General features: G+C 40.9%; 1 protein-coding gene across 1 annotated transcript in view; it reads right to left on the bottom strand.

Moving 5' to 3' along the window:
- Positions 1 to 23772, bottom strand: part of BRAF (B-Raf proto-oncogene, serine/threonine kinase) — a 409670-nt gene that overhangs the window by 303825 nt on the left and 82073 nt on the right. The window contains 2 exon segments of the mRNA XM_029616061.1: positions 11431 to 11533; positions 18729 to 18832. Of these exon segments, the coding sequence (XP_029471921.1) occupies positions 11431 to 11533; positions 18729 to 18832 (207 nt within the window).

Genomic DNA, 23772 nt, shown 5'->3' with positions numbered 1-23772 from the left:
AGCTTTAGAATGAAGACCATTGACCATTTTAGTAGCCACCCTCTGGACCGACTCCATCTTGTTTATATCCTTTTGAAGGTGCAGTCTCCAGAACTGTGCACTGTATTCCAAGTGAGGTCTCACCAAAGACCTATTCAGGGGCAATATCACCTCCCTTTTTCTTCTGACCATTCCTCTCCTTATGCAGCCTTCTGGCTTTCATCATTGCTTTTTCTGTTTGGCCACCTTAAGATCATCAGCTACAGCTACAATTATCCCCAGATCTCGCTCTTCCTTTTGGGCCGATACAGTAAAAACCGCGGGAGAGCCGGCACTCCGAGGCGAGCACCCGCTCTCCCAACACGCGTCCAGGCCACTCTCCTGGGTGCGCGATCGAGTATTTAAATGAGGGCCTGCGGTAAAAGGAGGGGCTAGGGACACTAGCGCATCCCTAGCGTCTTTTTGACAGAAGCAGTGGCTGTCAGCGGGTTTGACAGTCAACACTCAATCTTACCAGAGTCTGTTCTCGAACCCGCTGACAGCCACGGGTTCGGAAAACGGACGCCGGCTAAATTGAGCATCCGTCTTCCAACCCGCAGGCAGATTTAAAATTTTTTTTAAATTTTGGGGCCTCCGACTTAATATCGCCGGCCGTTTGTGTTTAGATGAATTTCACCTCCAATAATGTATCTTTCCCTTGGGTTTTTGCTTTGCCATTATGGGTTATGTGTAGATTGGGGAGGGGAAAAATGCATATTATCCATTTTAAAATAAGGCTGTAATGTAACAAAATGTGGCAAAAATTGAAAGAGGTCTAAATACTTTCTGAATGTTCTGTATATAAATTTGACAACATAGAGAAGTTTCTTCTGATATAACATCGATTTTATAAGCTTTCCATTTAGGATTTTCTTCATAGATAATGTTGCCTGACAGAGAGGATACACACAAGATACAGTATAAACAGCAAGAAATTGTACTAACAACAACTAGTTGGAGCTGCAAATCTATTACAGTTGTATGCAAATGTTTAGGCACTCCTGGTCAAACTGTATGTTTTAATGAGTCTCTAAGTGAAAAGAAGTTGACACAACCTTTATATGGTACAAAGTTAAACACCAGTGTGGAGTAAATGTGGTCACACAGGGGAGTATATATATGAGAACAAAAGGTGTGAGACCAAAGGGTAATATTGTTCCAAATAAACAAAAATGAATTCAGTTCAATCTTCAAAAAGCAATGCTTCTTTTAAGCATCACGGCAAATTTTCAAAGAAATACAGGGACTGAATTTGCCTTGATGCTTAAAATAAACATAGTTTTTTTGAAGATTGAACTGGATTAATTTTTATTTGGAATAGCATTACCCTTTGTCACACCTTCTGTTCTCACAAAGTTAAACATGACATCTTTCTGCAATTTTTAATGCAAACTATGGGGCAGATTTTCAAAGGGTTACACACGTAACCCCCGAAAAGCTGTCCCTGCATGCGCCGAGCCTATCTTTTAAAACCATTACAATTATTACAAAATGCCTTGGCAAGACTGTTGTTAGAACCAGGAAATCTGATCACATGACACCCTCGCTGATCTCACTGAACTGGCTGCCAGTACAAGCCCGAATCTATTTTAAAGTATTAACACTGATATTCAAAACCATTCATTCCAATAACACCGGTATGATAGGTGTGACATTATAACCATACACACCTCAACGAACACCAAGATCTCAAAATAAAGGACTACTGACTGTTCCCGTAATATGGAGTACACATCTGATGCAAGCAAGAGACCTTGTGTTTTCCATAGCAGATCGAAAGCTATGGAACTCTCTATCTGAGATGCTACATTTGATACCAGATAGATCAAAACTTAAATGTGAGCTAAAAACATGGCTATTCAAAAATGCTTATAACCTAACTTAAAACATCAGAAAGCAGAGAGCTACAAAAAACAAGAAGGACAAGAGCTTATAATTGAAGCATGAGGAATAAATTTAATGAGTGAATTTAAGAATCATTTCAACATACTGACTAAAATGTGAAATTTGTTATTTTATTTTCTGTACTTCTCGTCAATGTCCTAGATCTTTAGTCAAATCTATTGGAAAATTTAATTTGATAGATACTAATGCCTGTTTATGAATACTACTTCTGTAATCAATCTTTGTTGATTTATAGTTATGAATGTTATTTTTGAAAACTGTTGTGATCTTGACATGGAACGATAGTATATAAAATGTCTTAGTTAATTAAATTATGGGGATAAATGCACAGAGCGGCAGTTGCTACCCTTAAGAGAAACATGGGAGTAACCTGCACGGTGCAGCAGATACTAAATAAATAAAATAAATACCATAAGAAGCTTGCTGAGCAGACTGGATGGAGCATTTGGTCCTTTTCTGCCATCATTACTATGTTATGTTACTTTGTTGTCTGAGCATTTGAAAATAACAATAATTCACTATTACAAAGCAGGGGAAGTCTATTAAAAAACAAACCCTAAACACTTGCAGCTAGCAATTTCAACTATCAGAAATGTTGTTAAGAAAGGAAGAGGCATTAAATTACAAGATCTAGACAACCATGAAAAACATCTGGTAGAAATGCCCAAAAACTGATCCTATCTGCAAAACAAAACCCACAACTCACTACAACTGTCCTGCTGAAAAGTTTAGCTGTCACTAGGGTAATGGTGAATAGAATAGTATTGCTTAAACAACATTGATCTACATAAGAAAGTTGTCAGAAGGAAACCATTTCTAAAACCTCAACACAAAAGTCATCTAAACCTTCATAAGCCTTAAACATTTTGGAAAAGTGTACTTTAGAATGACGAAATGAAAACTGAACTGTTTTGTTACAATCAAACAAGATACTTCCATTTTTAAGTATGTTTCTGACAGTTTAAATTGATAACTGAAAGCATTTAGAGATGGAGGAATGGCCTAGTGGTTACAGCAGTGGGCTATGAATCAGGAGACCAGGGTTCAAGTCCCACTGTTGCTCCTTGCGACCTTGGGCAAGTCACTTTACCCTCCATTGCCTCAGGTACAAACTTAGATTGTGAGCCCTCTGGCGATAGGAAAATATCTACAGTACCTGTGTCAGTAAATAATAAATAAATAAATGTTATTTATTTATAAAGTTTATAGCCTGCCAATCCACATTCTCAGCAGAATATGTTTTTTATAACCTTCCCCTGCTTTGTAAGAGTGAATTATCTTACAAACTGTTATTGGTATATAGTCAGTTACTCAGTTAAGCTGTTATAATGAAAGGCGCCCTCGAACTGGCAGCCCACCCACCACCTTTGGGCACCCTGTGGCACTTCTCCATCGCCATGGGAACAGAAGAGAAGAAAAAATATCACCTGAAACTGAAAAAGGGGGGAAAAAAACAACTGCAATGTGAGGGAGAGACCCGATGGGAAGCCCCGCCCCCCCCTGACGTCACCAGGGGCAGCTCCGACCGTTGAAAGGCGCCCTGCCACCAGGCGCCGCGACAAAGGGGCCCTCCCCTTTGTGCACCCCTTAGTGCAACCTGTAGTGCAAATGCCAGTTAATATCTTTGCAATTGAATATCTCTCCTTTGTTTAATATACTTCCTGTTATCCCTTTTTGCTCAATTGTTAAAAATCCTGCATTTTAAGCTTTTGTAAACCGTTTATGATGGCTTTACCGAATGACAGTTTATAAAACTCATTAAATAAATAAATAATGTACTATGTTATTACAAGGTTCGCCTTAGACATATTGTTATATGAAAACCGATGTGATATGCCAGATCGAATGTCGGTATAGATAAATAAATAAATCTTAATATTTAAATACTATTTAGCCCTCCGCCACTCCAGGCAGCTTTTGTTTCATTGACAACAATAAATCTGAAATTGCCATAACCAAGAGAATTACTTCTCATGGCTAGTGAATGTCACCACTTTCGTTACACCCAGGAAAACCTGGGCCGGGTAGGGCATGTCAAGATTCACTGTGCTGGAATCGTGATGGGATTCGTAGCAAAGCAGTAGCATGCACCTGTAGCTCTGGCCCACCACCAAATTTTCAAGGAGAAACTCCATGGGAGTTTCCCTTTGAAAACTGGCTTATAGAACTGCAAGACTGAAAATGCCACCTCAGTATGCATACTAGGGATGTGCAGAGGGAAAATATTTGTTTTGGCTCATTCATTCATTTCATGAGCACTTTCTATTCATTTCATTAGTTTCAAAACAGAAAATAATTCTTGTATTTATTTTATTTGTTCATTTGTTTGCTATTAAGTCGATGGGAGATGGGCTCCAGAATAGGGGTTTTCTCATCAATTCTCATGAAATTTCTGTGTTGACACCATCAGAAGGGGGAAACAACTCCAAAGTACATAAACTGTGGCAAAATGGTACAAACAGTAGCAAGACTAGCCTAAGGTACTGTATGAGGTCATAGGGGTACCAGCAATGGCAGGAACTCTTTAAAGTATTGTCAGAGAAGCAAAGAAGCAGCAGGAGGGGGAAGAACACCTCAAAGCATCAAAAGAAGGCACAAAAAACAATGGCATAAACTCTGAAAGGAGTATCAGAGGCAGTTGCAATAACAGTGGCATCAACATCCTTAGGCACCATGAAGGGGAAACAAAGCAGAAAATGTGGCAGTCGGGTTTTCAGGATATCCCTAATGAATATGCATGAAAATGATTTACATACGACTGAGGCAGAGTGCATGCAAATCTCTCTCATGCATATTCATTAGGGATATCCTGAAAACCCGACCGGTTTGCGGCCCTCGAGGACCGGAATTGCCCACCCCTGCTTTAGATAGTCATGCTATACTTGTTGCTACTTTACCCCTCTCATATAGCCTTGGAGGGTTTATGCCACTATAGTTTGTGCCCTCTGTTGAAGCTTTGTAGTATTCTTCCCACTCTAGCCTTCTTTATTGATTATACTGGGGTGTTTTGTCCTCAGGAGAAAAATGTGAAAAAAATACAAATTTCTCCTCCCAGTGCCCACCCCTGATCTAAAGGAACCATAAATGGGGAACAAAGCACCAGAAGAGACAGAAAATCCCCCAAGGCAGTAATAGAGGATGAAAGCAAGAAAAAGAATGTCATGAAACCCCCAAAATCATCATAAAAGGTGCAAAGCAGTCACCCAGACTGGCAAGAATACCCCAAAGCTCCAAACGATGAGCAAAGGACACCAACTAAATTGATAGATAGTCCTAGGCAGGAAGAAGCCAAGGGAAATCCCTGGAAAAGAAATGCCATTTCTGAAGGAGTTGGCTGTTTGGCCTTGGTAATGGTCTTCGCTGGAGGCTAAGATTCTACCAAGGACACGCACCAAATGCTCTTTAGTCACTAGCAATTTAATATCCTGTGATTCAGGAATCCAAGACACAATTCTTCTTCTGAAAGGGTTTGCAAATACTGCCTCCTTTACCTCAGAAGTAGTAATCATGGAAGAAAGCGGTCCTGGTGTTTCTGGGTGCCACATTTCTACAGCCCTTGCTTTTTGCTGTGGTATAATCCATCAAAGGTTATATACCGGATGAGACCAATATCACAAGAACCATAAGGATACAGAGTCTTAAGAAAATGTCCAAGAAACCATGAAACCATTAAAGATAACTGGGTGAGTAAGGCCTGTGTAAAGTAATGGATGGTCAGGGCAAGAGCAAGAGTTGGCAAGTACTGTAGGGAAAGAGGATTTGGAAGAAATCTCATAGACAGTTGGAGTAGGGGATGCCTTTCCCAGTCAAAGGCGCTACATAGCTGATCTTACCAGTAGCATATGCCTCTGTGAAATAGTAAAGATCAAGAGGCATCTGGAGTGGCATAAAGGGACTGAGAAGTGGTGCAACAAATATGCAGAGCAATGGATGGTCAGGGTAAGATCAACAGTTGGCAAGTACTGTAAAGGAAGGGGATTGGAAATGGGAAGGAACCTTGTAGACAGATGGAGTGAGGGATGCCTGTGACAGTAGGAGCTATGGCTAATGCTACCTGGCTGATCTACCTGTCCAAAAGAATATACCTGTGTAAAGATTAGGGATGTGAATCGTTTTTTGACGATTTAAAACAATCGTCAGATATATTTTAAATCGTCAAAAATCATTAGAGCCGTGATACAATAGCAATTCCCCCGATTTATCGTCAAAAAATCGTAAATCGGGGGAGGGCGGGAAAACTGGCACACCAAAACAACCCTAAAACCCACCCCGACCCTTTAAAACAAATCCCCACACTCCCGAATCCCCCCTGGAAGATATGGTAGGCCAGACCAACAAACTGAAGAGTAGTAAATCACCTGGACTGGATGGTATACACCCCAGGGTTCTGGAAGAACTAAAAAATGAATTTTCAGACCTATTTCAGTTAATTTGTAACCTATCATTAAAATCATCCATTGTACCTGAAGACTGGAAAATGGACAATGTAACCCCAATATTTAAAAAGGGCTCCAGGCATAATCTGGGAAACTATAGACCGATAAGCCTGACTTCAGTGTCAGGAAAAATTATGGAAATTGTTATAAAGAATAGAATCACAAAACATTTAGACAGACATGTTTTGATGGGACACAGCCAGCATGAATTTCTATGGCAAGTTTCTTTTCAAATTCTCTCTTTGCCTTTCTATCAATGCTTTGCAGCTAACTTGCCAGTGATTATGCTCTTTCCTGTTTTCTTCGTTTGGATCCTTTTTCCACTGTTTGAAAGATATTCTTTAGCTATAAAAACCTCTCTCGCCTCACCCTTTAACCATGCTGGTAGTCGTTTAGCATTTTTTCCACCTTTTTATATTGCGTGGAATAGATCTGGTCTGGGCTTCCAAGATGGAATTTTAAATAAGGTCCATGCCTGCTTAAAACTCTTAACCCTGGCAGCTGCTCCTTTCGTTTTTTCCTACCCATTTTCCTAACCTTGCCAGCTACTTATTTCAGTTTTTTTCCCAATCATTTATCTAATTTTATCATAGTCTTCCTTTTGAAAGTTAAATGCTATCACAGTACATTTCTTTAGTGTCCTCCCTCCAGTTAAGTAAAATTTGATCGTGTTCAGATCATTATTGCTAAGCAGCCCCAAAACCTTTCCTCTCGCAACAAATCTTATGTTCCACTAGGCCTACGTCCTTTAATTGAGCTACTTTATGAGTAATAGAAGCGCGGTTTATTATGAAAGAATTTATCAAAGATGTGACACAGTCCTGAACTAAACTGTGTTGATGTCTACTCCATTCGCTGCAGAAGTTGGCAAGTTCAATAGGCCCCCAACTTTGCTTCCAGACCTCCTTGTAAATAGTGTCCCTCTTTTTTTTTTTTTTTTTTTTTTACTAGCAAATGAAATAAATACTGAAACACAGACCTATAGAAACATGACTGCAGAAAAACATCATATGACCTATCTGGTATGCCCAGTCCTTCTCCGGGTGATTGAGATCTTCCTGGTTCTTCAGCCTGGTTCACCCAGACCTCTCACTTAGGTGCGTGCAAGTTATAAAATCAGGGGTCGGCACGCGCAAGGGGGGTGCACAATTGTGCACCTTGCGGGCGCTGAGCCGCGCTGCCTTCACCCATTCCCTCCCCCCTAACCTGACCTTCCCACTCCTTCCCCTAACCTTTCCTCCCCCTAGCTCTACTCTAAACCCCCCCCCCCCCAAAATTTTTGTTTTACCTTTTGCGCCTGCCTCCGGGCAGGCACAAGTTGCACACACCGGCAGCCTGCCGGCACGCGATCCTTCGACACAGCTGCAACGGCCACTGTGTTGGAGGCCTCTGGCCCCGCCCCTGCCTGCTCCGCCCCCGGACCGCCCCTTTAGAAAAGCCTCGGGACTTACACTCGTCCCGGGACTTTATGTGCATCGCCAGGTCTTTATAAAATAGGCCCGGCGCGCGTAACCTTTTTAAAATCCAGCCCATATTTTTTACTTTTATAAAATATGGAATGTGCGAGTAGATGCTACTTATGCCCACGTATGCTAAACTTTATGTGCATAACGTTTTGAAAATTCACCCCCTACTTCGCTAATGTTACAAGGGACCAATGATTAAAAAAAAAAAGAAAAAAAAACAACTCACCTTTACCCCTACAAAGAAATCTTCCTACACAAAGACTGGAAAGCAAGCTATTTACTGTGGGCCCCATCAAAAACCTAATCCTAGCTTTGAATGGGTGGGCATTATAAACCTTAAAGTTTATACTTGCATGGAACCGTCCTAAAGTAGTGGGCGAGAAGGCCCTTCAAAATGCCTTTACTGAGAAAAAGGTTGCTTTCTGTAGAATCCACTCAAACTCATCCAACAACCCTGGCATTTCTAGGCTAAAGCACCTTAAGCTTTAGCCCATATTTGTTAGTGTATTATATTACAATTACTTCATGCCTTTACTTTCTTCCAGCTAGCTTAGCTTCCAAGTTTGTACTCCCTGTTAAATGTAACTTTGACTTATTCACCGCTATTGTTAATTTCTCCAGTTATTGCTTCAGTTATTCCTATGTTCTATGTAAACCGATCCGATATGGTTATTACTATGAAGGTCGGTATAAAAAAGTGTTAAATAAATAAATAAAACAATAAAAGCAAATCAGTAATGGAAGTGGATAAGGTCTAGAGAGTAGATTGTCTCCATCTTCTCTCTGAACAAATTCTCCCACAAGCAGGGCACACTAGCACATTATGCCTGCATATCTTCTCTGAACCCTGAAATACAAAGCCATGTGAGTTTGAGAGTATCAATGGCCATGGACCTAATAATAGTAGCCTTGGAGAACCCAAACATGGTCAAGCCTAGCTAGTATCTAAGACTACCAGGGAAGTCTGGTGTTGTGAGCTGCAGACAGCAATGGTAAATCTCTTTAATATAAAGGGCATGAGTAAAAAGAAGGTAAGAAAATCCAATAAATAATGGCCATATAGAGGCTCACAATGCCTTCTGAAATGCATCATGGACAGCCAGACCAAATTCATCTCACACTGTTCTCCTCTAGCCCAAAGGAGTGAAACTCCTCTCTCTCTCTCTCTCTCTCTCTCTCTCTCTCTCTCTCTCTCTCTCTCTCTCTCAAGGGTGAAACTGGGTAAATTTCTAGACTTCTTCCCAAGAGTATGCAAATAACTGACTACATAAATCTATTAGTTGGATATGCAGAAAACCACAATGTTCTAAAATGTTTGTTTACTAACAAGATCCAGAGTCTTGCACTCATGACTTAGAGAAACAGGCATGGGTATCCTAGGCTTCTTGTGTCTGCTGAGAGCAAATTCAACCACTATGCTCCAAGAAAGGAGCTGAATCCTGTCAAATTTTGTAGCTGCCTAGACATGATACTTTGTGTCTACTGAGAATAAGATAAAGATGCAGTTCAAAGGTATCAGGAAATAACAACCTGTATCCAAAGCCTTTGATACTATTTCCTATCATTTCCTACGCATGGGTCTAAGAACGTTTAACCCTAATCACATCAAGAGATTCTATCTAGACATGCTAAGTAACATGCAGATATCAAGCACTGTGATGAGTGTGCCTCAGGAAGTAGGAATATAGATCAAAGAAAGAACAAGATGCAATACCATATAAGGACAAGGAAGGAATATTGGTGTGAGAAAGATAAGAACTGTATAAAGCTGTGCTCTACAGGGAAACATCGGGCTGGCATCTTTTTTCTGCTACTTTGCTGGCAGCAGGCAGAAACTAGATCCTAGTACTTACAGAACTCTTTGTATTTTATTTGCTTTTAAACAAGGCTTCTGTAGTTTTTCCTTTTACTCCTATCGATAATAAAAGTTCTTTACTTGTAAGAAGACTGCCTAAGTTGTTTATTTAAGAAAAAAAAATAGATTAACACTGCCTTCTCATTAACAGGAAGTAGTGTGTGGGTATTTCCTGTGGAAAAGGATAGATGGACAATGCTAACTCCTTAGGTATCCAAGGAGTTAGCATTTCCCTCGTGGGAAAGGTCTTTAGCACATCTCTTGACGCACCCATCAGCTTTGAAGTGCCTGAGATCTATGGATCTGTACATCTGAGATATCAGCTGAAGATCTCAAAGATACACTTGTCCAATGAACATAATCAATTATTGTAATACATCTTTGGAATATCAAATAAATAAATACATTTTATGAATTTGTTTTACTGTTTCATTGTGACTGAATTATGTGTTATAATTTTATATAAAATTGTGTCCATTGCTTTGGGTAAATTTTTAATCTGCAAAGAGATTTATAAATGTTTTAAATAAATATAGATGATAAATAAAATAAATTACAAGACCTATATAAACCACAAAGGAAACTGCACATTCGGCCTTTAAAAGGATGGAGCAGCTTGGCCTTAAAAGAGCAAGGCCTGGTGTTCTCCAGGCACAGCCCCTTCAGAACATGGAAGATATAGATAAAGAATTTAAAACTGCAAAAAATGTTTAAGAAGAAGTGTTCAAAGAAATTTAAAAATGTAACAAAGGGTTTGGGAACCAACAGTGCACAGTAAACAAAGATCTAGAAAGCTACTCCTCAGAAGTTACACAGATTTTCAAAACCCTACATGCAGCCAAGCCGGGAGATACGCACTTGAGTCATAAGCATGCGGACTGCGCGGATTTTAAAAGGCCCACAGCCACGCACATATCTCCCGGTGCGCGCACTGGAAAGATTTTTGCAAAAAGGGGCAGACCAGGTGCAGGCTGGGAAAGCGCCAGTAAGTCCGTGTTGCACCCAGGTGCGTGCTGCAGTTCGACAACCACATAACTTCCTGATGCTAAGGAAGGCTGGTAAGTAGTAAAACAAAAACATCTAAGGTAGACAGCGGGGTTTTAGGGGTCAAGGCTAATAGGGTAAAAGGGAGGCAGGTTAGACAGGAGGTTGAGGACGTCCACTCCTTTACAGGGGCAAACTGGGAGGGAACAGGGAAATGGACCCTAATGCATCGCCGCCCACATCTACTAAAATCCCCCCACTTATGCGCGCGAGACGGCATTCATGCGCATGTCAATATAAAATCGTGCGCGCATGTGTACGCAGGTAGCAGATTTTATAACATGCGCACACAGACACGCACATGTTATAAAATCGGAGTGTCCATGTGAACACACCAGCAAACACGCGCACATGTGCAGCGCTTACAATCTACCTTTTAGTTTATTACGGGAACACACAACAAAGGTGACTTGACCCACTCATGTGGCTGAGTTACTGCTGCATGTCATCAGAGGATAAGAAAAGTATAAGAGCACCATATAAATGTGGAAATACAGTATATACCTTGTTATCTTAGCTACTCTTTTCTAAGGTCTATTTCTCCCTTATGATCACAAAAATACAGGTGAGCATTTCTGGTCAAACAATCTTTTCAAACATATAATTTATTTAGGGGTGTTGGGGGAAAAACATTTTCTTTACAAAATTGTCAAGACAACTAAAATTGACTTTTTAAATCTCTGATATTTAAAGGTGGGGTACATACAAAGTTGTGTGTTGTAAGCGGCACGTTCTCCAAAACTTCCACGTGTAACTCTTCCCCTGTAAGCCAGGAAATATCCATATCCCAGCCAATTGGTTTCTTCTCTCTATAAAATTAAGACAGAAGTCCTCTTGGTTAAATATACCCACCAGATATAACATCAAACTAAAGCTGGACACAGTAATTAATTAAGGAAACAGTAGTGAAAAGGAAGTTTACTTCCCATGTTTTAGAAATTAAAATGGCAACAATTATTTAGTTTTCCTCTTTTGAATTAAGAGAACAATTTAAAAAATGTATTCTTTTCTTCAACTTATTTCCAGCATAGGGAATGGTTGGTTCCAAGATTTCAAAAATTCACAGTGAAGAACTGCTCTATCTATACAGCAAGAAAGAGTGCTTGCATGGCAATATGCCTCCAGAAGGCTTCAGTGAACTCTAGGGCGTCCCATGCATTTCTTTTAAATAGAGCTTTTCAATGCTGGTATTGGGCTGAGGCCATCAAAAGATCAGGTTTTCACGAGTACTGATAGATGAGCAAATTAACTTTATTCGTATCTGAATTAGTCAACACCAAAGAGATACCGAAAGAAATTGGAGATTACAAATCTCTGTTCCTTATTTTTGTATACTGCCACCCTACACAGAATAATTTTGAACTGTTGAAAACCAAAGCTTAACAAAAATTTTAAAAATGACTAAAGAACAAAATATCAAGTACTTAAGGTACCACTTATCAAATAAGACTACCTTATGTCATAAATTTGGAAAAAATAACTGGTCACATTGCCGCATGAACTACCCATTCAACATTCTCTCTGGAGAAAATAATCAAAAGTTTATGCATATAAGAATATGTTTACCAATGTAAAAAGGCATTTTGATGATTCCCCCCTTTCCTCTACCTCCTGTGTGCAGGTAAAAGTGTGTGCACCGCTTACTTCCACAAAAATGCGAAGAGTTAGGTTGGGAGAGTGAAATTTCTTTTTCAAATATTTTTCAAATCTTTACATTTCATGTGCATACTTTGCACCAGCTATGAAGCAAGTGCAAAGTATGTAGGTAAAAATATACCCGTGCTGTTCACGCTGGCTATATTTTCAAAGGAAAACTCCATGAGAAGTTTCCCTTTCAAAATGACCTTACAGTCCTGACTGAAAACTCTGTTGGGAGATTAAAAATTCCATCACACATAAGAAATTCATCAAATATGCACATAAATTACACCAGTTTTCAAACTGGACTTATGAACATAAGTCCGCTTTCAAAATTATCCCACAAAATATACCCGTACAAGTTTCAAGAAGTAAAAACTATGCACAAATGTTTCATGGAAATTTCTGTGCATACTTTTTAAAATCCAAAAGTATGTGCCTAAGTCTAAACTCCTCTTCAACTCTGCCCGGTCTGGGTAAACTTATGCGCAAACATGACAAACACATGTAAGCTTATCCGCAAATCAGGCAGGCAATTTTCTAAGGGACCTTTTTTACCTGCATAAGTCCTTTTGATAACTAATCTTTCTTTGTTCTGCTACACAGCTGCTCTCTTTTCTTCCCTTTCCTTTGAAATCCTTGTTCCATCAGTCAAACATATAGCTTCTCACTTTATAATGTTATATCCCTCTCATCTGAAATCTATCCATAAAACTCACATGAGAGCCACCATATAAATTCTTCCTATTAACCTACCTGGTTCTTAAGACAAATCCATCATGCTCAGCCTCTCATGTTACTCATCTGATGTTCATGAAAACAGAACTATGCTATCAGGATCGTTCCATTAGTAACAAAGTGATCATAATATGATCAAATTTGAACTAATGGCTGGAAGGGGGACAATATGTAAATCTAGAGCTCTAACACTAAATTTTCAAAAGAGAAACTTTGATAAAATGAGGAAAATAGAAAAAACTGAAAAGAGCAGCTGCAAAGCTTAAAATTGTAAAACAGGCGTGGACATTTTTAAAAATACCATCTTAGAAGCACAATCCAGATGTATTTGAAGCAGTAAGAAAGGTGGAAGGAAGGCAAAAAGTTTACTGGCATGATTAAAAGGTGAGGTGAAAGAGGCAGTTTAGCCAAAAAAGATCCTTCAAAAATTGGGAGGATCCATCTGAAGAAAATAGGAAAAAGCACAAGCATTGTCAAGTTAAGTGTAAAACATTGATAAGACAGGCTAAGAGAGAATTTCAAAAGAAGTTGGTCTCAGAGGCAAAAACTCATAATAAAAACATTTTAAAACATATCCGAAGGAGGAAACCTGCGAGGGAGTCGGTTGGACCGATAGATGACCGAGGGGTTAAAGGGGCTCTTAGGGAGCATAAGGCCATTTCAGAAAGATTAAATGGATTCTGCCAGTTCCGGAGATGGTTTTCAAGGATGATGAGTCAGACAAAATGAACCAAATCACTGTGAACCTGGAAGATGTAGTAGGCCTGATTGACAAACTAAAGAGTAGCAAGTCACCTAGATCGGATGGTATACACCCCAGGGTTCTGAAGGAACTCAAAAATGAAATTTCAAATCTCTTAATTAAAATTTGTAATCTACCATTAAATTCATCCATTGTACCTGAAGACTAGAGGATGGCCAATGTAAAACTAATATTTAAAAAGGGCTCTAAGGGTGATCCAAGAAACTATAGACCGGTGAGCCTGACTTCAGTGCTGGGAAAAATAGTGGAAACTATTCCAAAAATCAAAATCACAGAGCATATAGAAAGACATGGTTTACTGAAACACAGTCAGCATGGATTTACCCAAGGGAAGTCTTGCCTCACAAATCTGCTTCATTTTTTTGAAGGGGTTAATAAACATGTGGATAAAAGTGAACTGGTAGATGTAGTGTATTTGGATTTTCAGAAGGTGCTTGACAAAATCCCTCATGAGAGGCTTCTAAGAAAACTAAAAAGTCATGGGATAGGAGATGATGTCCTTTTGTGGATTACAAACTGGTTAAAAGACAGGAAACAGAGAGTAGGATTAAATGGTCAATTTTCTCAGTGGAATAAGGTAAACAGTGAAGTGCCTCATGGATCTATACTTGGACCGGTGCTTTTCAATATATTTTTTAATGATCTGGAAAGGAATACGAGTGAGGTAATCAAATTTGCAGATGATACAAAATTATTCAGAGTAGTTAAATCACAAGCGGATTGTGATAAATTGCAGGAAGACCTTGTGAGACTGGAAGATTGGGCATCCAAATAGATGAAATGTAAATGTAGATAAAGTGCAAGGTGATGCATATAGGGAAAAATAACCCATGCAGTAGTTAAACGTTAGGTTCCATATTAGGAGCTACCACCCAGGAAAAAGATTTAGGCGTCATAATGGATAATACATCGTCAGTTCAGTGTGCTGCGGCAGTCAAAAAAGCAAACAGAATGTTAGGAATTATTAGGAAGGGAATGGTGAATAAAACAGAAAAAGTCTTACTGCCTCTGTATCACTCCATGGTGAGACTGTACCTTGAGTACTGTGTACAATTCTGGTTGCCGCATCTCAAAAAAGATATAGTTGCAGTGGAGAAGGTACAGAGAAGGGCAACCAAATGATAAAGGGAATGGAATAGCTCCCCTATGAGGAAAGGCTAAAGAGGTTAAGGCTGTTCAGCTTGGAGAAGAGATGGCTGACGGGGGATATGACAGAGGTCTATAAAATCATGAGGTCTAGAATGGATAAATGTGAATCGGTTATTTACTCTTTCGGATAATAGAAGGACTAGGGGGCACTCCATGAAGTTAGCAAGTAGCACATTTAAAACTAATCGGAGAAAATTATTTTTCAAACCACGCACAATTAAACTCTGGAATTTGTTGCCAGAGGATGTGGTTAGAACTGGGATTAGAAAAGATTTGGATAAGTTCTTTGAGGACAATTACATTAACTGCAATTAATCAAGCTGTCTTAGGGAACACCCACTGCTATTACTGGCATTAGTAGCATGGGATCTACTTAATGTTTTGGGAACTTTCCAAGTTCTTGTAACCTGGATTGACCACTGTTGGAAACAGGATGTCGGGGTTGATGCATTCTTGGTCTGACCCAGTATGGCAACTTCTTATGTTCTTATCTTCTTAGTCTTATCTAATAAGTGTTGCCTCTAACAGCATCTTTAAAAAAAACAGCACACAGGTATTTGGAAGCCTTAATGGGGAAATTTTCAAAGCCATTTACGCGGGTAAATATTGATTTATGCATGTAAATTGGCTTTCCCTCCTCAGTGGAACTAAAAGCATGTTGAATCTTCCACAGCAGGTGTACTTTAAGCTGCAATACTCAAGATGAGATTGCTCCATGAAGGCATAAAGAGGCATTATCACTAGGGATGGGCATTCAGAAGAAACGAAATAGGATATGAGACAAAATTTTTCATTTCTTTCTGGATCGTTTTCAAAACGAAACAAATTAAATTCCAATTATATTTTGTCGGAATCTAGTTTCGTTTTGAAAACCTATTTAAAATATAAAAGTCACCGGTCGGACCTAGGCCTGAAACTAAGGCCTCGCCTAGGGAGTAGGCTGAGACCCAAAGAAGGGGCTGCGGTCTATGCCCGAGCAGTGCCTCAGCCTAGGCCAGAAGCCTAGACCTCACCTAGGCATAGGCCGCAACACGATGAAGGGGCCAGGGCCTAGGCCAAGACCCGAGAAAAGGCTCAGGCCAAGAAATTTCCCAATGACCTCCCCCCATACTTACCAAATCAGATGCTGCATCCTGGCCCATTCCCAACACCTAGGCCTTGGCCAGGGCCCAAACCTAGGCCTAACTCCGCAGCCTCGGCCCAGGCCCAGGCCCGATACTGGGGCCCAACTGGAAGTCTGATCCTGAAGCCAGGACCTCGGCCTATGCCAGAGCTCAGACCCCAGGCCTGATGCAGGGGCCCAACCCGGAGGCCAGGTCCCGATACCTGGGCCTCGACCTAGGCCAAAGCCCAGACCCAGGCCCAATGCCACAGCCCGGCCTGAAGGCCGGGTCCCAACACAAGGGCCTCAGCCTTGATACAGAATTAGCTGTCATAGATTAAAATGGCACATCCGCTGGGGAGGTTGCGCCGGAGTTAATTAACTCCGGCGCAATCCCTCTTACAAAGTATGTTTAAGAAGAAAGAAGAGGACGCGATCATCAAAGCTCTGAGGCCTGGGCTCCAGGCCTGGGCCTGACCCTAGGCCAAGGCCCAGGAATCGGGACCCAGCCTCTGGATTGGGTCTCGGTGTTCGGCCTGGATCCAGGCGGAGGCCCTTGTGTTGGGACCCGGCCTTCAGGCCGGGCTGTGGCATTGGGCCTGGGTTATTACTATTGCCAAGTGGCTCCAGCACTGTTATCTCTTGCATCAAATCCTGTGTTCCTCTAAGAACTAGGTCTAAAACAGTTTCTCCTCTTGGTTCTTATACCAGCTGATCCATGAAGCAGTCATTTATTTTATCTAGGACCTTTACCTCTCTAGCATGTCCTGATGTGATATTCACCCAATTAATGCTGAGGTAACAAATCATACATTATTACTGTGCTGCTGATTTTATTGTCTTCCCTAATTTCTTTTAGCATTTCATTGGCTGTTTCTTCATTCTGGCCAGGTAGACAGTAAAACACTCCCACTGCTATTTTATTCCCCTTTTCTGCTGGAATTCATATCTACAAAGATTCAACATTGCATTTTGTATCCTGCAGAACTTTTATCCTGTTTGTCTCAATGCCCTCTTTAAATTATAGTGCCACCTCTCCACCAATTTCATCCATCCTATCATTTTGATATAATTTGTACTTTGGTATCACAGTGTCCCATTGGTTATCCTCCTTCCAAGTCTCTGAGATGCCAATCTCTTCATTCAGTGCTACATACTCTAACTCTCCCACCTAGCATATAGACATTTCAAAGTATGTTTCTGTTTGTATTAACAATCTGTTTATAAAGTTGACAGGGGTAATGTGGAATTTTTCTGTTCTGTCTGATATGTACTTAAAGGCACCTGGTCAACGTTAGCATTTATTGCAACCTCTCTAATGGAATGCCCTAATAGTATCCTTCAAAGAAATATTCCAAAACACGCGTTTCTGAGTGAATGTCAGCTTTTCCCCATCATCTAGTTTACAAGTTGCACTCTCTCCTTTTTAAAGGTTAGTGCTAGCAACCTGGTTCCATTCTGGTTCAGGTAGAAACCATCCTTTCAAAAAAGCCCTCCCCCTTTCCTCAAAATAATGCCCAGTTCCTAACAAACCTAAAACCCTCTTCCCTTTAGTCTGCCTGCTTTAAAGGTCCTGCATGTGGAATGGGGAGCATGTCTGAGAATGCTATCCTGAAGGTTCTGGATTTCAACTTTCTACCTAAAATACTAAATTTGGCTTCCAGAACCTCCCCCTCCTGCACTTTCCTATCTTACTGTACCAAGATAGCCAGTACTTCCCGAGCACTATCTAAAATCCTATCTAAGAGGCGCCTGAGGCCTGCCCCTTTCACACCAAGCAGGCAAATTGCCAAGCGATCCTCACTCCACCAGCCACCCAGCTTTCAAAATTTCTAATCATCATTTCACCAACTACAACAGCCATCCTAACTCTTTCTGCCTGGGTACATGCCCCTTGAGGCATATCCTTGGTGCGAGAGGAAAGTACATCACCTTGAGGGCAGGTCCTAGCTACAGGATTGCTTCCAGCCACACCAAGGAGATGCTCTCCTTCCAGATGACCTTTCTCCTCCAAGGGAACACAGGGGCTGCCAGATTGGAGGTGGGTCTGCTCTACTATGTCCTTGAAGGTCTCTTCTATATAACTCTGTCTTCCTTAGCTCCTCCAAATCTGCCACTCTAGCCTCCAGGGATCGGACCAGGAGCTCTTTGCATCTAGTGCTCACACACAACTTCTCGCCAACTGGGAGATAATCATACATGTGACACTCAGTGCAAAAGACTGGATAGCCACCCTCTCACTGCTGGACTACTATCTACATCTTAATTTTGTTGATTTGTTATCAAGTTAAAACTTCTAAGGGAGTAGGGATGTACAGCTAATCCAAAGTACTTTTAGTCTATTGATTTATTTTACATTTGTCTGTCAATGACCCTCCTATACAGCCTCTGTTCTAGCTTTGAATAGCAAATATTTACATTGCCAGGCCTATCTAATTATTTGAGACAGCCTTAAAAATTGGCAATTCAACTATTTCATGTTTACAGTTGGTTATCTTAACATTCTCCTTGATCTTCTTAGCACTGACTATCACTACGCCTGGCTGGTTGATATTTGGGGAACATTCCTCCTCAAAAGAACCTCAACAATCCTCACAGCACACACATGCCATACCCATCCTGGATTCTGTAAACTGCACAGCACTCTGGAATAAGACCTCTCATCATCAGGGCTTTCTTCAGACTATCTCGGACGGTTACCCCACATCTTGCTGGAACCTGTGATAGTACAAATATAACGAGAAATCTAAGGAACAAGCCTTTAATGCTCAAGAATGAATACACAAGAGTACAACAAACACAAGCTCTTGAAATTTAAACTGGAATGCATTTTTCCTTTATGTGAATGGCATATACAATTGCAGTTTCCAAGCTGATCTTCCCACAATCTAACCTCTTTGTGCAACAAGTGGAACATGTGGCAACAAGTGGAAAAACCGTACAGAAGCATAGCATGAACTCAATACATAATGCACTACCTTCTACAAATCTGTGTTGGAAAGCAGTCCCCAAAACCATGTCTATGAATGCTTTCCCCATTTTTTCAGAACAGTTTTGGTGGTTATAAAGAAAAAACACTTTTGCAACTTTGGTGTATGCATACATATATAAGGGGATTGTTAAAGACATACAAGTATATCTATATACAAAGAATGAGAAAAATAGATATATTTTATCTTTAAAAATAGGAAAAATGTCTATATTGAAACATTTTGTAGTTTATATTTCCCTTCCCCACACTTGTTGAATAAGCTAGTTGTGTCTATTCAGTTTTTTAAAATATAAATCTAATTATTTTGGGGGGGGATCCCGCTCCTGCTCTTTTGGCCTTCCAGCTTAAATGGAACTGTCTTCTACTGGCACACAGTACGATAAGCTTTCATAAGCACAATCCAGGTTTACACAGAAACATAGTAAATGGCAACAGATAAAGAACAAATGGTCTATCCAGTTTGTCCAGTAGAGATTCATCCGTTTTAGGTAGATGCACAAACGAAATCCTTTATGCAACCCAATATTAAGTCCCTCCTCCCCCAATTCTTATTTACGTGTCCTCTCAACCCTTTTTCCACCACTTTCCTCCTTATCTGTCCCAAGCATGCCCATAACATGCCAAAATGATGGCATTCTTCTCTTCTGTTGATAGGCCATTTCAGGCCCTGCCATGGTCAATATCACAAACACCCAAGACCCCTACCCATTACTAAGTTTTTTAAATAACCACCAAGCCACCAAGGTTAATGATGTCATGCTCATTAAAGTCTGGATTTTCAATAACCCCATGAGTGTTTCTGTACTGTTTTGGACATTATTATTGTATGTGAAAGTTGTTGAGTAAAAAAGATTTGAAACAAAGTTTGGATTTTAACAATGGCCCTCTCCACCCATGTAGATCACTCCAGCCTTCTTAAGAAGCCGGATGCTGTTATATTACTATTATTTATGGTTATAACCACCACTCCATGCACATTTACCTCATGCTTTCTTGGATACTGGATGCAATCATACCACCGCTCCATGAAGGTTACCCAATGCATATTCAGAAGCACAAAGCAGTTATACCATTGTTGTTAGCAGCTGAACTATAGAAGGTTAAATTATGCGTAATTTATTTTCACATTTTATAACACTTGGCCAGGAAAGAGACTGTGGCTCCTTCTAAAATCTAGTCCACATGGACCTTGATTCTGACTGCTAGGAGAATCCCTCTGTAGTTGTTCCAGCTAACCTAAGCACTAGAGCAGGGGTTCCCAACCTTTTTGGGAGCATGGAACTCCTTTTCAAAGTCCAAAATTTTTGCGCCCCCTCCCCCCCCACATGCTTCTCTTTCTTTTTTACCTGCAGTTATGTGCCATATATAGAAACGTTATTAAAGTAATAAAGAAATAATTATATGCACACCAGACATTCATAAAAGCAAGTTTGCTTACCATAAATGGTGTTTTCCATAGATAGTAGGATGAATTAGACATGCTATTTGGGTGATGTCACTGGACAGCGCACTCGATCGGACACTTTCTTCAAGATTCAATATCTTTTGAACTGTGCATGCGCAGAACTTCCCGCACGCAGCTCACAGCTCCTCTCCTTCAGTTGATAACAAAGCTAGAAGGCATCGGCCTTAGAGTAAGGAAGCAGAAAACAACATGTCAAGGGAGGAGGGTGGGAAGCATGGTTAATTCATCCTCCTATCAATGGAAAACACCATTTACAGGAAGCAAACTTGCTTTTTTCCGTTGATAAGCAGGCTGAATTAACCCTGCTATTTGGGATTCCCCAAGCATATGATGAATAAAGTTAGGGTATGGAATGAAAGTAATGGTCTATGTTACCTACTGTTCCATTACCTACATACTTTTTTTTTAATCCTTCGTGGACATGGTTTTCTGAGCTAGAGCACAGGATAGGACTGCTTGGCCAAGTATCCTGTCTGTTGTTGTTAAATGTACACGCAGTAATGAGCTGTAAAGGTGTGAACTGAAAACCAAGTGGCAGCTCTACATATGTCCTCCACGGGTACGTTTTTGAGATGTGCAATGGAAGATGCCTTTGCTCGTAGTTGGTGCGCTGAGACTAACCCTGAAAAGGGAGTTTGTGAAGAAGTATGCCAGAAATGAATGCAGTCTGAGATCCAGTTTGATAAGGTTCATTTGGAGACTGTAACTCCTAGTGAGTTTGGGTTGAACAATATAAATAACTGAGAAGACTTATGGAAAGGTTGAGTTCTTTGTTTATAATAAGCTAATACTCTTTTGCAGTCTAATGTATGGAGTTCAGATTCTCTTTTGTTAGAATTTTGGATGAGTTCTTAGAATTACCTTGTCATGAAAAAACTGCAGATACAGGGCCAGATTTTAAAAGGGCTACACGCATAAGTTATGCGCGTAACCCTTAAAAAAAACCCCTGCGCGCGCCGAGCCTATTTTGCATAGGCTCAGCGGCGGGCGCAAGCACCAGGACGCGTGTGAGTCCCGGGGCTTGCAAAAAGGGGCGGTCGGGGGCATGGCCAGGGGACATGGTGTCAGCTTGGTGGCGTGTTCGGGGTCGTGGGGGTGGTCCGGGGGTGTGGCCAAGTGCCTCCACACGGCAGCAGTCAGCCGGGGTGCGTAAGTTACGACTGCCCAGAGGCAGGCGTAACTTCGCGGATAAAGGTTAGTAGGGGGATTTAGGTAGGACTGGGGAGTGGGTTAGATAGGGGAAGGGAGGGGAAAGTGGGGGGAGGCGGAAGAAAAGTTCCCTCCGAGGCCGCTCCGATTTCAGAGCGGCCTTGGAGGGAACGGGCAGCGCGCGCAGGCTCGGCGCGCGCAAGTTGCACAAATGTGCACCCCTTTGCGTGCGCATATCTTATAAAATCCGGCGTACTTTTGTTCGCGCCTGGTGTGCGAACAAAAGTACGCGCGCGCTCTGTTTTTTAAAATGTACCCCATGGTGTGTAATGAACTAAGGCTTGAAGTTCACTTACTCTTCAGGCTGAAGTTATTGTGACCAGAAAAACTACCTTCCAAGTTAAATACTTCAAGTGAGAAGATTGCAGAGGTTTGAATGGGGGTTTCATTAAGTTTGATAAAACTATGTTTAGGTCCCACAGAACCGGAGGTTTTTGTAGCGGAGGGTAGAGATTGAAAAGTCCTTTTATGAAATTAGTTATTTAAAGGATGTGAGGCAAAGGAGGCGCCATTAAGTCTTTCATGATAAGCCGCTATATCACTGAGGTGTACTCTTACTGATGACGTAGCTAAGCCTGATTTGGAAAGGTGATGCAAGTAGCTGAGGATTTCTGTAGGCGTTGAAGAGAAAGGAAGAATCTTTTGAGTTTGGCACCATAAAGTATACCTTTTCCATTTAAAGAAGTAATTTTTCCTTGTTGACAGCTTCCTCGATGCTATAATGATATGTTGAGTATCAGCTGAGAGAGTGAAATCTTTTAAAATTTGACATTCAACATCCAAGTCATCAGGGGAAGAGAGGAATGAAGCGGGTGGAGGAGAGTTCCCTCTTAAGTCAGCAGATTTGGATCTTGACCGAAATTCCAAGGGTCTGTTTCCAAGTACTGTACTAGATAAGCATACCAGGGTTGTCTTGGCCATGCAGGAGCTATGAATATCATCCGAGATTGGTCTTGAATCAATTTCTGAACTGTCCTTGATATGAGAGGAACTGGAAGAAATGCATAAAGAAGACCTTGAGACCATGACTCAGGAAGGCATCCTACCTATATCTGATGGGGCTGGGATGTACTGAGCAGAAATGTGGAACTTCCCGATTCTGTTCTGTTGTGAAAAGGTCTATCCAATAATGACCCTACTGTAGAAAAATTCTGTTTGCTACTGATTGGTTCAGTGACTATTCGTGGGGGTGAAGTATTCTGCTGAGGCGATCGGTGAAAGTTTTCGCCACACCTGGTAAGTAAGTTGCCTTTAACATTATTGAATTTCTGAGAGCCCACACCCAGATTCAAGCAGCTTCCCTGCAAAGAGTCCATGAACGTGACCCTCCTTGCTTGTTTATGTAAAACATTACAACTTGATTGTCTGTGTGTATTATCATGGATTGACCTCGCAAAAAAAGCTTTTAGAGAATTCTTCATGGCTCCGAGTTCCAAGAGATTGATTGGATATAATCTTTCGTTTTGTGTCCATAGACCCTGCGTTTTCTAATTCAGTAGGTGTGCTCCCCACCCTTGTGTCGACGCATGTGTTGTTAGGATTAAGTTGTGGACTGGATCTTGAAGTGGAAATCCCACTGTCAGACCGTTTCTATTTAACCACCAGCGGATGTCCTCTGCCATGGATTCTCTGATTGCTACCACTGTGGACATCAGCATCAGAAATTGAATCCACTGAGCTTTTAATACCCATTGAAGATGCCACATACGAAGGAGAGTATGGGGAACTACGTGACATGTAGCCGCTAAGTGTACCAGAAAAGTCAGAATTTGGTGGGCAGTTGTTTTTGTTATTAGTAGGTCCATACCTAGTTGATGTTTTTGATTGGTCCTCTCCCTGGGAAAGGAATGCATGAGCTTTGATCATGTTTATCTTCACCCCCTATGAATTGAATAGTCTGAGTCGGTTTGAGTATCGATTTCTCGTAATTGATAAGGAAACCCAGAGAATCTAGATATGAAATTGTCATTTTCAAATATTGAGATAAAGAGT

The sequence above is a fragment of the Rhinatrema bivittatum genome, chromosome 9 (assembly GCF_901001135.1).
Source record: "Rhinatrema bivittatum chromosome 9, aRhiBiv1.1, whole genome shotgun sequence".
Taxonomy (NCBI): Eukaryota; Metazoa; Chordata; class Amphibia; order Gymnophiona; family Rhinatrematidae; genus Rhinatrema; species Rhinatrema bivittatum.
The sequence above is the reverse complement of the archived record's forward strand: the minus strand, read 5'-3'. Positions and strand labels throughout refer to the sequence as shown.